Raw genomic sequence first — 20,902 nt, 5'->3', positions numbered from 1 at the left:
ATAGTGTGCTTCCAACTTTCTGGTAACAGCTGGGAGAAGGCCCTTTCCTGTTTCAATCATAGACTGTATATAAGAAGTGAACGTAGTCACCCATTGGTTTGTAGACTACGGTTTTGAAGCCTTGAGTTCAGCATTTTGGCCGTCACCATCTTGTCTTTTTGCAACCAGAAGTGACAGAAGAGGGTGGAGCTAAGAGACGTTTTTAGGCAACCAAAATGTTACATTTAACTTTCGTGAAAACACATTGTGAAAGGGTTAAAGTTGTAAGACGAAAACACGGACAACTCCCAGATTGGACAACGTCATGGTAGTGACATGTCAATCACAAGCCGCCCTAAAGCATCCCCTGCTTTATGGTCTATTTGACTCTAAATGGGACCATAATTTACTAACTGAGCATCATGCTGTATTGAAGAAGACTTGAAACTAGCGATTGAGACCATGAAACCAGAAACTGGCTATTAGAAAGAATACAAGTTTAAGGCACTTAGGCATTGGCTTCACTTCTCAGAACCAGAGGTTGCACACTCATTTCAACATGACGATGGCCTCATGCACAATGCAAGGTTCATAAATAAATTGTTTTCCAAGTTTGGGAGTCAAAGAACTTAATTTGCCTGACCTCAATCCCCGTCAAACATCTATGCAATCAGTCGGAGCGCTGGCTGTGAGCCGTGCTCTTGTGGCTGAATGGGAACAAATCCCTGCAGCCGGGTTACCAAAATCTTGTGAAAAGCCGTCCCAGGAGAGTGAACTATTCAGGTGTCCAAATACTTTCACGGGTCACGTTTACTGCCATTTGATTCAGTTTCTTGGATTTATGCAGAGACATTCTGATATCATCATGCCAAAAATAATTAAACTGCTATCGTGGCTACCTTGGTTGTACCAAACATAGTGCAACAGACGAAGAACTGACCTTTAATTTTGGTAATAGATGGATACAATACAAAGAGAGACAGTTGTTTACAACCATACACATGAGGCATGTGGACAAATGAGTCCTCAAATGTCACATTCTGACATTATTAGGCCTTTCATTGGAACGCCTGTTATCAGACATGATGACTGAAACTGGATGACTGAAGAGAAATATGAATCCATCCTTCCCTGAGTCAATAATAGGTTGGACTTTATTGATTCCTGTACTTTCTTTGCACACAATGCTGTCTGAATGCTACTACAATTCTAACCAGGCACTCTCATAGACACATGGGGTCGAACGAATGCTTCCATTAGAACGATGCTCCGTGTTACAAAGCACACAGTGTCTCATAATGGGAACATTACAGTGAATTACATTTACTGCAATTAATTGCAGTCCTTGGAGTACTTGCAGAGTACTGCTAGGATGAGGGATATTATGTTTGCATCATGAATGTGCCTCTACAAACACAGCAGGATCTGACTGACCCAGTCAGAGTGCACCAAAGTGAACATGCCTGACAAAATTCACTCTTAATGCAAAATTAATTGTTGTCTGGTGTTTGTATAATGTACCCTCTGACATGAATTTATCAGCTGTCTTTCGACTATATCTATGCATTGATATTAATGTATTCAGTTATTTTATTTTATAATTTTTTTTCTTTGTCTTTCAAATGATTTTTTTCTCCTCTTTTTCGTTGATTATTATTTTATTTTATCTAAATTTTAATTTGATTTTTTTTGTTGTAGGCTCTGCAACTACATAATTTCTTAAAATGCAAATAAATACATTTTCACGAGGAATAATCAAAGATGGTCAAAGATGTGCATAAAGATATTTACCGCTGTGATTTTAAATGTTTTCACTTCTCTTTTATGAATCACTAGAAGCTCAACTGGACTATCACACATTCATCATTAGCCATGATCCCTTGTAGTGTAGTGAATTCATCTTTAAAGTAGCTGCAAAATAATCATGCATTAACTTAGATTGGCTGCATAAATCACGCACTTACTAACCAGACTGTATTATCCTGTAAGAGTCTGGTTAATTTTTTATATTTGTGATGTTACCTACGGTGACAGTGTCATTACTGAGGAAGGTAGACGTGATCGGAGCATTTCTTCTCTGATTTGCCATTCAGCCCCTGTGGGACATTCATCCCCAAACAGTACGACACAGCTCACCTGTGGGCAGCAAACGAAAAGCAGCCATCCAGTTGCTTCCACCGTTTGTTTGGTCTAACTGTGTTGCTGTTGTACCTCAGATGCATTCTAGGTCGCTAAGTAACTTAATAATGCTTCTTACCTTAGTTAGAGTAACATATGGCAACCGACAAAACCAAACTTTCACAGGTTAAGTGCTTCAATTTGAGCTGCACTGTTCAAATCGGTCTCAGCTTTCAGCTACGGCTGAATGGGAGCTCAAGCTGCACAAATTAAATAAAACCAGCCCCGTCTGTGGCATTCATGCAACACTGTATATATGCAGGTCGAAACAGAAGTTGGATGTTGTCATTGAGACAGCATTGGATGATGAAAGTGGGAAAGAATAAATGAGGTATTCTATTTAAGGCTGTAGACACAGTGCAGCAGGAGAAAAGATGTCTCTACAGCTGTACTTGAACAAGCTCTAAGAAACTGTCTCCCATATGTAAGATGACACATCCTCAAACACAATCTCATAAAGTAAATTCAAGTTAACTGACTCTGCTACCGTGTGCTTAACAGAACCGACAGTATGAAGCCCTAACTCTACAGCTGATCAGTAAAAAACTAAACTAGTAACAACAATAACAAGTTGAAAATCAATCAGCCTGCAGCTCACCTGACAGCCTGCTGACCAGATCCTGATGTGTTGCAGATGAGGAGGAGGACCTTCGTGGAGCCACCCTGGTTCAGGTATTCAGTGGAGTGGGTGCCAGACGGAGGTAACCTCTGACCGTCGGGTCCAGACGTAGAGTTGTAGGGGGAGGAGGGGAGGCTGTGGTGATACCCTGAGCAGAGCAGAGCAGAGGAGTGCACAGCTGTTTAATAAAGGCTGAGGTCCAAACTGTTGGTTATGCAATCACACACACACACACACACACACACACACACACACAGTTATTGGAAACCATTATGAAAGAAATCTACTTGTCAACCAGGTGTGAATAGTTTTTGTGATGAAAAGTTTTCACAAGTACCTGCAAAATCCCATCAGTTATAGAATCGTAACTACAGTTTCCCCCTCTGTTGTGTAAATAAACAGGAAGTGGAACGATTAGACTTTAAAAATGTATAATTTTTTATAGCCAAAAAAAGGCTAAGCTTCTTTTAAGCTTCAGTGGGCAACAGTTTTTTGGCATCATTGGGCAAAAATCCCCTAATAACCTTTCAGCATATTGTAATTCAAGTGCTCTTAGAGAAAACTAGACTTCTGCACCTCCTCATGGCTCTGTTTTCAGGCTTTAAAAAATCAAACCTGTTATCGGGAGACTTTGACCAATCACAGGTCATTTCAGAGAGAGAGCGTTCCTATTGGCTGTGCTCTGGCCAATAACTTTTTTTAATCATATTTGCTCCATTTCTACCAAGTGCAGCTTTAAAGGAACAAAGTGTAGGATCTGGCAGTATCTAGCGGTTGCAGAGGTTGCAGATTACAACTTCTCCCCTGTGCCAAGCGCGTAGGATTGAGAGAGAAACGCGAAAATGTGATCGGCCCTCTCTAGAGCCAGTTGTTGTAAGAGTAGAGTGCTTAGAGTGTGTATGTGTGTACATGGGAAGTGAGCGGTGATGCAAGAGAGAGAGAGAGTGGCGGCGACAGGAGCGAGTAACGTTATCGACTCCGGCCCAAGCTGGCCTGAGCTACTGTTGAAACAAGGCGATGCAACATGGCGGACTCTGTGAAGAGGACCCGCTCCCTATGTAGATATAAATTGGCCATTGTTGTTCAGGTTTCTCACTCATATGAAATCATAACTCCGTTTCTTATGAAGATTACGTCCAGGCATCTAAGTGCTGTTATTTAATACTCAACTAAATCCATTAGCTCTGTTTTCACAGATGTAAGAAGAATCAATCAATCTTTAACTTGGAGGTGAATGAAAGGGTAAAGAGTATTAGTTGACAAAAGGAAGAACAACTGTTACGCTGGTAGTGTGTTTTCAGTTTCTGGATGTTTTTAGTGCTATAGTTCTGGTGAGGTTTAAAAAATTCAGTCAAAAAACAGAAACTACCTTGCTGGCAGAGAGCTGGTATTGTCACACCTGTTCAAGCACTTCTTCTACAAAAGTGTTACTCATATCAAAAGCTTATTCTATGCAGCTGGAGGCAGGACTGAAATGGACCAGAGTTAGAAAGCAGCTTTGGGTGCCAGAATGAGAAACTGCTATGCAAGGAGGGACATCTAATGTGACACGTTTACACTGTGATCCTGAAAACATTTTCAGAACGTTTCCATTAATATTGAATTGCCCTTTGATTTTTATTCACCCCGAGGAGCTGTAAGAAGAATTACATTTGTTACCACACATGCACTTACACACACACACACACACACACACACACACACACACACACACACACGCTGTGATTAATAGTGGGTAATAGCTGAGGGGATACAGGAGGCCCAACCTCTCGTCTCCCAGCAAACATAAACTTTGACATTATCAGAGGATTTAATTAAACAACGCTTGTTCGAACCCTACCCTGCAATTAATCACTGCCACCTTCCAACATCGCAGACAAAACAAATCGAAACACAGACGCAGGAAAGCAAGTGTGAATATAGATGTCAAGCGTAGATGTAACACCGTCACCAAAGCAAGCAGACGGATTATTACGACGCGCACACAGAAACACGAGCTTCAGTTACAGACACACTGAGGAAGTGTTATGTGAAAGCAAATCTTCAGAGACAAGGACAGAAAAACATTTTCAACTGAATAACTGGAATTTTAGTCAATAAATAGACCTTTTGGTTAAAACATAATATATGAATAAAAGAATAAAAGTGCTCAGAAAAAGATCAGAAAATTTAAAAAGCCTTGACTAATGTTTGTTTGAACCGCTACTAAATCACTCGGTGATGTTTTTCTTTTTCTCGGCAGACGGGAGCAACTCGATGTGACATTTTATGCATATTGCCTGCCCTTTAGACGGCCAATTCATCTCTTCACTCTTTGTCTCAGTCACCCCTCCCTCTATCCTCTCTGTCACCTTTACCGCGCAGTTTTTCACCTGGGAGGTTGAAAGTAAAAGACCGAAGAATTTTGTTTCGACCCAAACTGTACGGCATGACTACCCAACCATTAACCCTCCAATTAACCAACAAAGCAACTAGAATTTACCCCCTACATTTTAGAATTTGTGCCATAATCTTGAATGAATGTTTTCCCTTATTTGTTCCTTAGCAACTACTCAGTATTTTCATGCATCTTATTGCAAAGTGTTACTAAAATACTACAATTTAAAACATTATAGGAAACCACTGGTAGATAGTGGAGGGAGCAGAAAGGTGAAGAAGGGATAGTGTTTATTCTGTGTAATTTTCTGCATATACTAACACAACCCTGACTCCTTGAAATCCTGTTTATATACAGTGAATGTGTTTTGACAGTTACCCTTTGAAAGGGTAGTACAGTACAGTAATTGCTGACAGGATTATGCTCAACGTAATGATTAAGGTTAAGGGAAGAAGGCTTTTTCAGTTAAATGTTAAAGTGCCAAAACATAACCATAAAAAACAGCATGCATGAAATATGTTGTCAGGCAATGCTTTGCAGATTCGTGAGAAATACGCATGTGAACATTGAAGCTAGAGTTGGTATTTGTTCCTCAAAAACATTTTTGTTATATTTGTTGAAATTCTTATAACATCCCAACAGCAATCAATAAATCAGATTCTCTGTCAAAAAAAGACCGTCCTTGGTGTGCTGCTAGCTACTTTCACTGTAAAAGAGTTGGCAACACTGGGTTGGGTTTTTCGGATGGATCATTTTTAAAATCTAGCGTACTCTTGCTAGTTTCTTAAGATTACCAACTCTAGCTTTAAAACAATGCAGCCCTATTCTAACAGCACCAGTAATTTAGTGGGCGGTTTCAAAACCAGAAAGTAATATGTCGTGCATGGCAAGGAGCGTGATTGCGCCCACATGTCCAGGGGGCCGCTGGGAGAACCTCCTGCCAGACTCTCATTCTCACCTCCTCTTCCCTCCCTCCCTGAGACGGACAGAGGACAGAGGACAGTCACAGACGGAGGGAGGTGTTGGCTGGGTGGAAAAAGACACAGGGAGGAGTGAAAGAGAAAGGAGACCAGAGTAGATAGAAAAGGAGAGACTGTGAGAGTGAGAAGAGGAGTTCTCCCAGGGCAAAAGGATGATCATTTTAAAAAAGTCATTTCCAAAGTGAATAAAAAAATGTACGGACACAAAAAGACCGAAGAAGAAAAGCTGCATGTTGTATTTCATCTCATAAATGTATTTGTTGAATGATGAATTAGCATGATATTGAATTATTTGTTGTTGTGACAACGTCATGGCTGCTGTGGGAATCTGTTTATAATCTGCAATTTTTTAATTAAAAGATAAACATGAAGACTGAAGTGAATGCAAGTGAAGTCAGGGAGAAAGAGACAGAGACACAGAAAGAGAAGAGAAACAGAAATCGCTCTTGAGATTGGAGGTGGTGAGTATGGCAGCGTTAATTAAACAGCTTAGCCCTGAAAAAGACACGACTCTTCCTCTGGCGATCACTCTCTTCTCTCCCCTCGCCGTCTCATTTCTTCCTTTTGCATTATCTTATACTCCCCTCTCTCCCTGGTACTCTATTTATCATTGCCACTATCTGCTTCTCCCCCCACCCCCTTTTTTTTTTGCTGCAGTGTCTCAGTTACAACACGTCCTCATACCTAGACGACAGAATAGGTTGTTTGGCAACGACTCCCAAAGCAACATGTATGACCGTTCTTTTTAACGTTGTGAAACTGTCGCAGTTTTAAACACATGGTTAATGTTGTGAAACGGAACTACTTGCGTACTTATGTTTAGGAAAAGATCATGGTTTCGGTTAACATAAGTACATTTGTTACGTGACGCAGTTACTACGTTACGCACGAGACCTATATATGACGTGGTTACGTATTAACGTAGGTATGTGACGTGGTTATGTACTCCCGTAACATACGTAACTTAAAATTACTCCATAACTAACTAAAGGCAGACTGGCTGACATCAAATGTAAATATGGGTCGTCATAGAGTGCTGCAGGAATGAGACCTAAAACACGGAAATGAGTTAGCATTAAAAGCACTTCCGGTTCCCTCGTCTGGAAGTCAATGGGTTTTTTGAATGGGTTTTTATTTAGATGTCTGAAATAAGGTCCGTGGTTAACACAAGTTGAAGAGATTTTAACGTTTTGTTCTACAATATAAAGGTCAGTAAATATCCCACTTGTGAATTTTGAAGCTTTTATGTGTCGTAATAAAAAAGGCGGTTGCTAACAAGTGGCTAAATGAGACTACTAAACGCGATCACGCCGACTCATCTGCCTTTACAGCCTCGTTGTTTATACTCACGTTCATGCGACCGTGGTGTAGTTCGTCTACAGCCTAACGTTAGCTTTTTACTTCTGGCGATTGTATTCACACTTCAAAAATCATAACAGTAGTAGTGTTCATTTGTGAAGACAAATTGCTGAACAAAACTTGTAAGTATCATAAACGTTTGTTTGCCACAGAGCTTATTTTCTGCAATAATCCAAAACCTAATGGAAAAATCCATTTGAATTTTAGTCAAGAGAACCCGTGGCGATGCTAACTTCCTGGCTGACCAACAAACATACGTCATCCCTGCAGACCTCTATAAGCTGCTTGACGCAGACGACCTAACTATGTGGCCGTTTGCTCAGTTAATATCTATAGACGCTGAGTTCCTGCATGAGTTAGAAATGTGCTCTTGATGGTCTCATTACTCTTTTAAGCCTTATTTGAAGTAATCATATTTTGCTGTTGCACCAGAGGCAAAAGTCTTTCATAACTGATCTTATTTTCCCAAACTGTTCTGTTTGTTCATCACTGATGTGTAAAAATAGCACAACTTGTGTAACATACACACAAAAAAAGGAAAAAAACCTCAAGAGGGGCTTTTGGCCACATCCTGACTGGAACTGACACTCCTCTCAGGTGGTTCAGGACCAAATGAGTGACCCCTGTCAGTGCAATCCACACACCTGACTAAAAATATCCAGGGGGCCGTTAGGCTTAGCCCTCGACGAATCAGAGGTCCTGGCAGCAAACAGCCATCTGACTACGAATGCCCCCGTTGACAGGAAAGCACCTGAGCTTTCTGCCGACAGCAAAATGACAGATTAGGGAGGTGGAAGGAGAGGAGCTAAATACACCTGATGCCGCCCTCCTACTTCTTCTTTACTCTTTCTTTTTACCTTTCTTCCTCCACCTTCCCTATACTACACCCAATTCATCTTCCCACTACTGCTCTTCTCTTTTTGGTACTGTATAAGAAGGCACAATATTGTGTCAACAGTAGCCACAATACCCTTGCTGCTGAAGGTGCAATCATGGAAATTGCACTTAGTTACATCATGTCTCAAATATTAGTCCAACAACAGCCCACAACACAGTGCTGCAGTATGTTTTTGTTGTTTATATCTGTGAATAAATAAGATTAAAATGGTAGACATGCTGTATTATGAGCTATGTTGCAGAACCAAAAACAGGTATGACCAAAGGTTTAGATGAGGACCATAAAAATAGGACACTTATTAACTAACTTTATTCAGTGTCCACTGCCCTGCTGGCCGCTTCACTTCAACACTATTAAGCGGTGTTGTGAGTTATACTGTAGGTGTAGTTTTAACAGGCTTGTGGGCAGAGGAAGCTTTCAAGCTGGCATTCGCGCAGGCATTTATGCATCATTTGTGTTGTTCTTCATAAAGCAGCTGAGCCGAATGTTGCTGTTATTTCCCCGATGATTTGAGAACACGTTCCAGAGGCGGCGGTGGTGATCAGAGCACCAAGTGTAGACATTCTCTTCAGGTTATTTTAAATGATGAATCGTACTGGAGGGGCAAAAGATCCCCTGTGAATGCTCCTCGGATATTTTTGCTTTTCTGCACCGAGTTTGCTTTAGGCAACCTGTAATTGCCATAATGGAACTGCACAGAGTGTGTACTTTGCAGGGTCTCATTTGCATGTGTGATGTCTTTGTCTCAGTAGGAGTTGATTTATGTACAACTCGTGTCCCCGTGCTCCCAAAGTTATGTTCCCTGCTGCAAGACAACACATGATCACTACATTTTATGAGCTGAACATTTGAGAAAAAGATGTGAAAAAGAATGTTTGATTTTCAGCATGTATGTTGTCAGAGATGTCCTGAAGTCAAATATATCAGTAATTGTCAGGCATTACTTTTTTTTTTTTCTTCCCAGCAGCCCAAAAATCAAAGAATAAATAAATTCCCTAACAATTTTGTGGTATTTTCTTTTTAATTTATAAGGGACATGTAATTTTTTATACTTCTGGTAAATATAATCCAATCAATCTTATTTCCATATATGTATTTTGTATATCTAGTTCCCTTTGTTAACACCTTATTTTGAAAAACGGACTTAGTCGCATGTGTATACTTCTGCTAACTTCGCCAAGTCAGCTCCGTTCCCTTTAAGCATCCATGGTCAGCTCCATCAGGACCGTTTGACTGTATTTAACTTAAATGTCAGTATATGGGTGCTCTACAGTTGTAGCGTCGGACGATTTGACCACGGAGATGTGAGTGACGGCTGACTTGACCGCACGTTACCACAATACGATAACATTTCCTCTCCGTGACGGAGTTGGCATGCAGCTTTAGCCGTGATGTCTAGCTCCGCTTGTTCCTGGCAATGTGTGAAACCCAAAGTGTTTCCATACTTTGAACCAAAGCCAGAAAATACATCCATCATTACATCCATTCAATGATCTATGACAAGAGTGAAACACACACAGATACTGACGGTGTGTGACTGTGGAAAGTGATTCGTCTATTGTGCCGACCACATAAATGATGACAGTGTGTGTTCACTAGCGCAGAAGTAATACCTCGACTTTAAGTAGCTGATTGAAGGATGTGACTGCCCAGATAAACACCTCAGAGTAATCCCTGACTCTCCAGCTGTACACAGCTCTCAGCGGGTTGATGGGAACGACACAGTGGCTTACCCTCAGCTCCACAGTTCACCGTGACAGCACCTGAACACTTGAGAGTGCTGATTGTGGAGCCACACTGTACGGTAAGTGTGTGTAAGTGAGAAGAAGGGGAGAGAAGGAAAGAAAGACTTTGATTGCTGCATCTATCTCAGAATGTAGATGCTGTTTGTGTGACTCAATTCCTGACTGATCGCTTTATCTCCATTGAGAAATCCCTTTTTTCTACCACCTTTCCCAGGGTATCACAGATTCTCTCTCTCTCTCTCTCTCTCTCTGTACAGCTGGCTTCTCTCTGTGCTGGCAATTCCCACAATCCACTCACACTAACAAATCTTGATCGACTTCTCCATCACCACAGAGGTCTTTACTTTTTAATTTCAAGGGCACCAAGTGAACGTCACACAAAGTTAGCACACTTTGCTTCCCTGAGCTACCATTCAGCAGGAAGTCTTTTTCTTTGCGCGGCATTATGGAGCTTTATCACTCTATTTATGTGCAAATTGCCTGGATTGTTGGGGGTGAAATAGGATGCTACTGTGGCGCTTTGGTCCTAATTGATTTTTCAGTGTTTTCCATCATGAGACCTCCTGCTGCCGTTTCCTCTAAATGCGAAACCTCATTATTGTACTTGGGAGCGGCGCTGATTCAATATCCCTGAAATTGTTTACCGATAAAGTCGGGAAAATCCAGCTCCCACACACTGAAATACACAGCAGGTTGTGACGACAGAGGAATTCCCTGCATGCAATAAACACTCTCCAGCATCACTGCCTACAAGGCATGACAGTTACTTAACTCGGCCTTAAATGAATGGCTATTCATTCATTGGTCGATATCAACCCACACCCTAGAAAATTCCAACATATCTGCATCCTACAACATTGTGTGGTTCACATATTTCAGTTAAGAGAACATAAATATAAATATCACATCTCTTATGCCAGCAAACATATTTGAAGACTGCCTGCGTGCAACCACTCATCTAAAAACCCGGCCTTCATCAATCAGAAAGCAGCAATTTTTCAAAATGATCTTTTACTGCAAAACTCCTTACGAAGACTGTTTCCAACAATTCCTCAAAGTGTAGGCACAAAACAATATTTATAAAGAATTTTAGTCAAGACAGCATCACAGTACTGAGACTGCTTATTAGAGTGACAAATTATCTTTTTATGTATTGCTGATACGTTCCATCCTTGTACTGCTTGACTTAAGTGCAGCTTTTGATACAGTTGACCACAACATTTTGCAGCACTGGGTTGGTATATCTGGGACGGCTTTGAAGCGGTTTTGTTCTTATTTGACAAATCAGAATTGTTTTGTTTCTATTGGTGACCATGTCTCCCCTCACTTTTTAGTAAATTATGGAGTCCCTCAGGGGTCGATACTTGGCCCAATTTCATTTTCGCTATATATGCTCCCACTTGGATACATTATACATAGACATGAAATTTTCATTCCACTTCTACGCTGATGACAGGACAGGATCGATTTTATTTCACTTATTACTTTTATAGCGCTTCACGGCCTGGCCCCAGGATATATATCTGAGCTGCTGTCTTCTTAACAACCAGTGCGCAGCCTGAGATCCTCAGGCAGGAACCTGCTGACTGTTCCCACCTCACGCTTAAAGAATAAAGGGGACCAAGCGTTTGCTGTTAAGGCTTCTCGGCCGTGGAACAACCTGCCTGAGGAACTCCTGCTTGCAACATCAGTATCTTCTTTTAAATAACTTTTGAAGACTTATTATCTACTACTACTTTATCTACTTTATCAAAAGGTTTTCTTATAATTTCACCTTACATTTTTAGGTTTATTTTTATTCTTAATTATTGAGTTGCACTGTACTTTATTCCTGACGTTGTGAATAAAGAGCAGTGTGATCATCCATTGTTTTTTAAAGTGTATTCCTCTTTTTCCTTATTATACAAACACTACTGTGTATTTCATTGCTGTCTTTTATGTGTTCGTAATGCTGGTTTGATAAGTGCTACACAAATAAACTATTATTATTATATTGTCATTATGGAGCACCAATAACATGGTGGCAAAAATATAATTTTCAGGATCACAGAGGAAAAGATGGAGTTAAAGCAAGACAGGATGTGTGATGATGAACCCCATATCACAGTAGAGAATCATCATCTGCAGTACTGAATGTCCAAATACTGCAGTGTGGTAATTTGCCTTATTCCCATTTCATTCCTCCCTGTCATCTCCTGCTGTTAAAGCACATTTTTTAGTCCACACACACTCTTGCCTCCCTCCCAGTCTGAAGAGGATAGTACATGAAGTGCATTTCTGAGCAGAGTTGTGCCATGCAACTCTACTGTTTTAAAGTCACTGTACAGCTGTCAAGTGACCTACAAATTGTCATGCTGTGGTGGCTTGACAAGGAGATAAAGACAATCCTGGGAGGACATCAGCATGTGACAGCTGCCTGCTTTCAGACGGAGAAAACTATAATTCTTTGCCACATGCTGATTTAACCTCTCTGAGAATATATTAAGGATAAATTCAGTGTTTCAGTCACCAGTTTATTACACATTGCCAACCTTATGTTTTTGCCATTACTGTGCTGACACTAAAGTGAAATCTCTGAAAGTTTAAAGTATATGTGGCTATGTTTAAGCTTATATATAGTGTATGTTTCTTTTTGTTTCTTTTTTAATAAGTCAATAAGTAAATGTATTTATTTATTGTAGTTAAAAATGTCCCCTGTTTCCTGTCTTGGCTAAGTTACTAGTCTCTGTAGACTCTATACTATGAGTTAATGAATATGGCTGTATGAGTTGCTCAACAGAATAATAAAAAGTCAGTCAATACAATAAGACATGTAATGGGTTGTTGATTTGGTGCACTGTTGGTTTCATGTTAAATCATCTTCTAATCTGTAACAATGTCTGTCACATAAATCCAATTTTATGAGCATGATTTTGGGTAAACGGATAAATCTTCACGTTGTTCCGTAGTGTTTCATTTATTACGTCTGCAAATCACAAATTAAACCTCCGCTATGGGGGTGGAATATGCGGTGTATGTTTCATCATGTATGATCAGCAGGTTGTTATTGAGAGTTAATAATGGTAATAAGAGAAGTTAACACAATTAAAGACAATTTATTCCCAAATGATGCACATCTACCACTGCTAATAGATGAGAACTTGGTGTCTCCAGTGAGCATGAAGAAAATTATATTGTTGATTTTTTCTACTGATTCCTTAAAGCTACAGTTTGGGGTTTTTCAAGCCTGACCATTATTTCTACTGACCATGTTTTGTACTGCTGCCACAGCCCGGTGAGAACAGATCACAGATTTAACTTCCCTGCTCCATATAGTCCCTGAACACGAGCCTTTTTTTTTTTAAATATTGAAAAATGAAATCTGAGCATTTAGACTATACCACGAACCAGATACATAAAACTGTAAATTCATCACTGAAAGTCGCGTACGCAAAAAGACAGAAATATCCGCATATGCATTATTTTTATCAGAATTATAAATCATGCACATAAAAATGATGCCTGTAAATAATTTTTTTTTTTAAAATTGATCACACAAAAGTCATTTATCAAAATGTAATTTATAAATGTCTATTTCTGCCTTTTAAAGTAACATCAACCACACATGAATATGCCAAACAAACTCACATCTCTTTTAGTAAAACCAAACTTAGACTAGGTTTGCCACGGTAGTCGGTGTTACCGGTGTTACACGGTGGTCGGGCACACACCGATTACATTACGTACCCACCGTCACCACTGTCGTTTTGCCTTTTTTTTTACAGAAATAAAACCCATTCAGTTCATTTTGGCGTATCAGCACCGTGTTATCAATACATAGTGGGACAACGGACGCTACAAACTGAAAGAGAATGCACCTGCTTCGTAAGGAGTCTCAACACAGAGCAGCAGGTGTTATATTTCACACACGGGACGAGAGAGAGTTGTCAGACAAGACGATGGCGGAGTATTTGGTGTTGAAACGAAAAGCAAAAGCGCCTATTTGGCAATATTTCAAATTTAAACCCAATGCTATAAGGGAACCATAATGTTAATGAGATAATCGTCATGAGGAGGACGGAGCTGTGTTCGCTGCAGAGCAGCACTGGGTGGAAACCTGCAGCCCCGCAGCGAAAGCTCTACCGGGGAGGCCGGACACACAGTCACCTGGCGGTAAAGCTCAAAGTAAGCGCTACATAAATTGACCGTCATCTTTTCTTGTAAAATGTCCGGTGTAATCGGTAACACCGGTGTTGTCATGAGTTTACTAACCGGTGGGAAAATGTCCTCACTGTCACATCCCGAACTTAGACCTCCTTAGGAAGTTGTCCAGTGAGTTGTGTGTTTTTCATTACATTTTTGGTTCTACAGGCTTTCCATACAGTCATCCATCACGGCAGCAGTCTTTTGTATTTTTTCAGAGGCTGCAGAAAACAGGCTTACATGATGGACAGCAACAATACTGGAGCTGAAGGGTTGTTGAGTCTGAGGAAGAGACTTCTGCAATACCTGACATGTGTGATGAAGACCAAATCAAACAACTTCACCATACAAACACATATTGATCTGGCTTGTGTGTCATTATGTACTGCACTGCCTACTTACTGCAGAGTGACTACACTGAATTGGCAAAGTGAGGCCTCTTCAAGCCCAAGAGTAATTAGGGTCTTACATAACCTCGGTAACCATAGTAACACTTTTACTGCTTCAAACCAATATGGATTCTTTTATTTTAGACTTTTTGAAATACAGTTGACAAAATAAGTAGCTTGTAGTAGTTTGTCAAGTTCTGATAAACCACCGACAACAGTGGTGTTTTATTCTCCTGGTGTGATGACAGATTACCATCTCCGTGTTTAGGCTGAACACTTGAAACAGAGATATGGTAAAAAGAGTACTTTCCCATTATGCTACAGACCATAAAACTGAATTATGCTCGACGTAAAAAAGATTCCCTGTGTTACCTGGTCTGCCGTCCATCATCTTTTATCACCGTAATGCCACGCGTGGGTCTCAGCTGTAATGATTGTGTAAATTCATGTGCTACACTTTATGAAACATGACATAAATCTCACTGAACGAAGTTATGATATCCTGGAATCTGGTCTGCTGTGATCTTATGAATTATTCCGTAGTAAGGACCATTCATCATTTTCCTCAGATTGCTCATAAGAACGGAAGTCACATTTCCCAGTGAGTACTTGAATATGATTCACTACATGTATTTCTGTTTGTGTGTGTGTGAATGTGTGTTATGTCCAGTGTCTAATGGATTCATTACCTCCTTGACTTACACAGTGCATCTGTGTGTGTGTTTTTACTCATGCATGTGTGTTTGTAAGTGAAAGCATACTGTAGTGTATGTGTCTGCTCCTTCTCTCACTCAGTACTGTGACACTGTTTTACTATGTGAAGTGACAACAGAATGCCTCCTGTTGAGAAAGTGAAGAGGCTTCATTTTTCATGAGCACTTTGAGCACGTATGTGAATTATTGATGTCATTCTTCTTTGGTGGTAACAAAACTCCCCTATAAAGGCTTCATTGGACAAAGGATGACTACAACTTCCCCTAACTGGCAACCTTCAGAGCCGGCAATTAATGACCTCACGCTGACAGTGGTAATATGACTCAATTAAGCCCCTTTCAGACGTGAACATTGATCTGTTAAAGTAACTGCTGTGTGATAAAAGAGATCTACAGCCCTCTTGACCTCCTCAGCATGACGGGTGGAAAGTAATGCCGTCAAGAGAAAAGACGAAGTTCACACCGGCTGATGAAAAATAAAACATCTTTTACCACAACGCTTCACTGCCATTCATCTACAGCTTGAGGATGATGCTAGCCATTGCTTCATTAACTCCACTAACTTGTCTAAGCACCTGTAACTTCCCTGATCATGTTTCTCATAAATCCAATGACCCATTAGATGTATGTTTCACGCAATCCAATAATGCCATACGCTGCTACAGTTACAGGCTTAAAACTACAGAAATATCACTTCAATATTTTTGGGCCGGTGTGGTTTAGGGATCTCTCTTCTCTTGCTGGTGCAGTTGCTATTCTGACTTTGTTTGCTGGAGACATTGTCACACATCGCTACATGACTGATTACTGACATCCACTCTTGTTTTGTTATTGCTATGTTATAAATAAAATATGCTTTATATCTTCCAGCTATAAATCCAGACTGCTTATTGCTAAAAAAGTTTGTTTGACTTCATATGGTCAACAATATACAGTATGTCCTGATTAGATTGTCCATTTTCTTACATACTAAAAATGTCAGACTAAGTGGCCTACAGTTTCCTGCTCATGATTTTTGGAAAATTGCACTGATTTGTTCATCTTTCCTTTCACAGGGTGAAAAAGATTCTTCTAACGATTGATTATATAATACTGTCAGAGGTTCAGCAATCACACAGGCCAATTCCTTTTAATCTGAGGATGTATTGCATCTAGCCCTGGTGAATTATAGATGTTAATATTCTCTAGAAGAAGTTTTGCATCCTCAGTAGTCATTATAAATCTCTCTACTTCATTAATGTAAGGACACAGAGCTCTTCTGTCGCTGTTTCACTCATGAACAAAATAAGAGAGGGGGAGCAAGCGCCTGAGAATATTCATGAAAGGGAAGTTTTACCTCTGACATGTGGCTTTATCTTCTAGATGGTTCTTACTTGTCAAAATCTGATAACTTCTCAGAGTTTTAGATAAATTAATCATTTGTAGGAGCTCATCCAGGTGAGATGTAACTCTGGCAAACTTTTTATTTAGGATGATGTGATTCACCAGGCTGGCGTTCAGACACATTCAATTTAAAGTGTTTGGGTGATATCATGCATGAATAAACAGAATGAAAGGAGGAATACAAATCCCACTGCAGACACTGGACCTCTCCTCATCAAAATAAAAAGTCTGCCTGTGAAAAATACTCACTGAAAGTGAAAACGGTTAAAAGTATAAGTGTGAGTTAGTGTGAATAAAAGTTAATCAAGGAGGACAGCGGGAGACTGAAAAAGAGAAAATTGGAAATGAGGAAAAAAATGAGCGTGGGAAGTCAGTGACTTTGCTGTTTTTGATGGACATCCTGTTACCGTGGTTACCTGAGTGCGGTGTGGAGCCTCCACGACTGTGGAGGGGAGGAGCCTGAAAGGCGTAGATGACGTCGCTATCAGCAATTGCTGTCAGGTCATCGTCATCTGAAAAGGAACGCTGGAAACCCGTGGAGTACAACTCTGATAGGATGACCTGGTGAGAGAGAGAGAGAGAGAAATACATCAAGACACTTATTCAAAACATGAACATCTGCAAAGGGAATTATATTAAGGACAAGTTTCTTCTTAGTCTTTTTTATCTATCAGAAGGGTATTTCCTAGTTTCATGTCTAAGAAAAGATATCCAGAGGGCTGACAGTGAAACAGAACATTTGTACCAAGTAAGGAGAGCCATTCAATTATCACTGCTGAATATTTTGTACTACTTGAAAGTATCTGAAGTTCAGACTGAGAAGTTTTTGTGATTGACTGGCAGGTGTCCTGTTAAATGATATTAAAGTGCAGAACCTATGTGAAAGGATTATTAGGGCTGGGTCGCACAAATTGACATTTGCCACCCGGTCACTCACATTTTATGCAAGTGAAGGGGTGAAAAAACATCTGCTTCCAGTTGTGAAGCATATTTGAATCTTTGCATTCATGTGGAGTTCAACTCTGGTGAACTTTCAGGTGAAAAATATCACCTCAGCAGGCGATGGACAATCGCCTGCATTCGCGCATGTGTGACCGTGCCTTTAAACTGCTGGGAACCATAGCAACTGCATATAACTCCTTCAAAGCCTTTGTGTTTACCGTGTTCACGACCATATGTCATATGAACGCCCCTCTCTTGTGGTATTCACAACCTCTTAAGTGGAAAGTTTTTGAAAGCTCAGAGTTTACGAGTTGTGACGTGTTTGTTGACGTTTTGAAAGTTGAAAGTTAATTTTTTGGTGCATAATAAGTTAATATATTGTAATTTTAGTCGTATATTGATTTTCTTCGTAATTGTATAATATGTCTGAGGAAAATGTTGATTTTCCCAACGGCCTCATCTTTTTCCTCTGTCATTATGCCTTTGCATTTCCTGCATTATGTTACCCACTTGCTAGCTTGTTAAATTGTTAGCCTCTGCAGCTTCTAGACGCCGACAGTAACGTTAATATTGCCGTTGCTTATCAGCGGTGTTCTCACGACTTAACCACTTGAACGCCAAGCATATAGTGCACATGACTTCCCATGGTGTAAACACGAGCTCATGAGTTTCATTTGAAGGCACCATGAGTTAACTCTCACCGGTGAAACAGACCGAGCCATGAGTTTTGTTGACTAAAATCAAACTCATAATGATGTATGACGGTTTAAACACAGACCGGGGTAAGTGGCCGGTATGATAGACTCAGTATGTGTTTGCGGACAGAAATGTCTCTGTTCCATGACTTGCTTTTGCCAAACTCACATGTAAAGAAGTGAAAATAACCATCATGTTGGTTACAAATGTGTTAATTTTTGTCCTCAGCTGTCATTGCCCTATGTTTTGGCGTACCCCCCTTTTAATATTGAGTGCAAACACCCCACCTACCTGTGTTTTGGTGTACGCTGGTAGGAATTAAAAGCAGAACCAATACGAGTGATAAAGGTGTAAATATTCCTACTTTAACAAATGCAACAAAACCAACAGAAGAGTGTGGGATGTTAATTAAGCACAGCGTCTACACTCAGTACTGAAAAGAGGTCTAATCAGTGAGTGAAAACACCTGTGTGGGTAGACCACGGGTGTGTAGGAGATGCAACAGTGCAACTAGAAAACCTCACACTGTGAACTGAAATGAATTTCCTCATCAGGAAGCCAGGGAAGTTGAAACAAATCTTCTGCTAGTTTGCAAAACAATTCAACTGTGAATTTGAATTGTACAAGAATGATAAAAAGCTTCTATTTGCATAGTGTTTTCTTTGTAACTGCCCTTAAAAAACTCACAACTAATTCATGGTCCATTAGCTGATTTAAATAGATCTGCCCCTCAGGAAATCAAACAGAAGAACGTTGATGCATCAACACTGACATAAAGAAAACACTTCATTTTACAAGTCCGCAAAGTTCATGGTATTTAGGTGATAATTAGCAAATAACCTATTTGAAGTTTCTTTGGAATTACTGTCAAATTAACCCAATATTTACCTAAGAATTATTGACAATTACTTTATTATAAACATTTCTATTTAATAATTATATGCTAAAATTAGAGCATATAATGATTAAAATAGGACCCTTAGGCTTGAGAAGCGGCTGCTCTTCATCAGAGGTGGAAAACCAAAACTAATAGAAGACACTTCTGATCAGGCACAAATCTCCCCATTGTGTGATTTATTGTCTACACAAATGTAACCTGGTAGCTAATGTCATGATTCAGGGAGTTTTTTAAAGAAATTTCAAAGAAGTTATTATGCTAATTATTATCTATTTATTAGCAGACATGGAAATAAAGCATATCCATTAACTTTGTATTCTTTTCCTGGAAATGTATTAAATAATGTATATAACAAAGTAATTTTAGATAATTTTGAGGTATATATTGGGGTAATTTGGCAGTAATTCCAAAGAAATTTCAAACAGCTTACTTGCTAATTATCACCTAATAACTATGACATTTGTTGACCTGTAAAATGAATTGTTACTGAAAGATCTAAAGGCAAATATATAGCAGACAAGGAAAGCCGAACGTGACATAAAGAGCATCACTCTTCTCATCTCTCTCAGCTAGGAACATTATTACACCCAGATGTGAATACAGTGTATTTCAGAATAGATTTTGACATACAGGTATATTTGTTCTATAACAATAGATAACGGAACAATCCACTTATGTACCACGAAAAGGGTATTTTTCATTTTATGGGACATTCAAGTCTTTGCTTCTCTTTTACTCTCCCGCTGCTGTGAGCACAGGTTTTTATAAAACCTAGAAATATTCATCATCTGTTGTCCGGCAGGTGGAAGATTTATGAACACACGCCTTTGGAACCTTTTCCTCTAGCCTTTATCTTGTAGGTGACATTTCAGCTAACTGTGTGCATGCACTCAAGTGTTACCCTGCTATAAAAGAGAGTTATGTTTTTTTTTTTATTTTAAGCTGGGTTTCATTTTTTACAATGTTGGCCATTATTCTTGTGAAGGAAATATTTTTCTCACTGCCTTCATCGCTGAGAACTGGGGATGTGAATCATCACAGGAGGAAGCATTAAATCATGGAGGTTTTAAACAAGTTCACCATTTAACCATATTATCTAACTACTTATTTGAGGCACAGGTGTTAGAACAATGATTATCCAAGCTGTCCGTTGTAAACATCTTTTATATCTTGCAGACTTCTTGGTTGAACTTTAATCCACTGTACTTGGCACGGTAATTGGTGTAATTGGTGGACTTTGTTTTCACTTTCAAATAACTGGTTGAGGTAATAGACATTGGACTTTTTTTTTTTTAAAGTAGAAGGAAACAATGGCTCTATTCCACTTACGGATCCCAGATTATCTTTGTTATTGATTAACCCTCTGAGACCCACAATACACCCATTTCTTTGTCTTTTTTAAGGGGGTACAGGAGGTCTTTAGGGGGAGATAGCAGGTCAACAGTAGATGTCACATAGAAGTGGTGTACATCATCTGAAAGCTGGGAACCTGAAGATTAATTTGAGGTGCAGCTCAGCACTATGTGTCAAGTTGTTCTAGTCATAAATCAGAAATAAACATGAA

General features: G+C 39.7%; 1 protein-coding gene across 1 annotated transcript in view; it reads right to left on the bottom strand.

The window, feature by feature from the left end:
* usp43a (ubiquitin specific peptidase 43a) overlaps nt 1-20,902 on the bottom strand; it is a 132,343-nt gene that overhangs the window by 40,889 nt on the left and 70,552 nt on the right. The window contains exons 6-7 of the mRNA XM_037762176.1: nt 17,219-17,363; nt 2,756-2,924 (exon numbers count right to left, since the gene is read on the bottom strand). Of these exons, the coding sequence (XP_037618104.1) occupies nt 2,756-2,924; nt 17,219-17,363 (314 nt within the window). The remainder of the gene's footprint in view (nt 1-2,755; nt 2,925-17,218; nt 17,364-20,902) is intronic.

The sequence above is a fragment of the Sebastes umbrosus genome, chromosome 3 (assembly GCF_015220745.1).
Source record: "Sebastes umbrosus isolate fSebUmb1 chromosome 3, fSebUmb1.pri, whole genome shotgun sequence".
Lineage (NCBI taxonomy): Eukaryota > Metazoa > Chordata > Actinopteri > Perciformes > Sebastidae > Sebastes > Sebastes umbrosus.
This window is presented reverse-complemented; position numbering and strand designations above follow the sequence as displayed.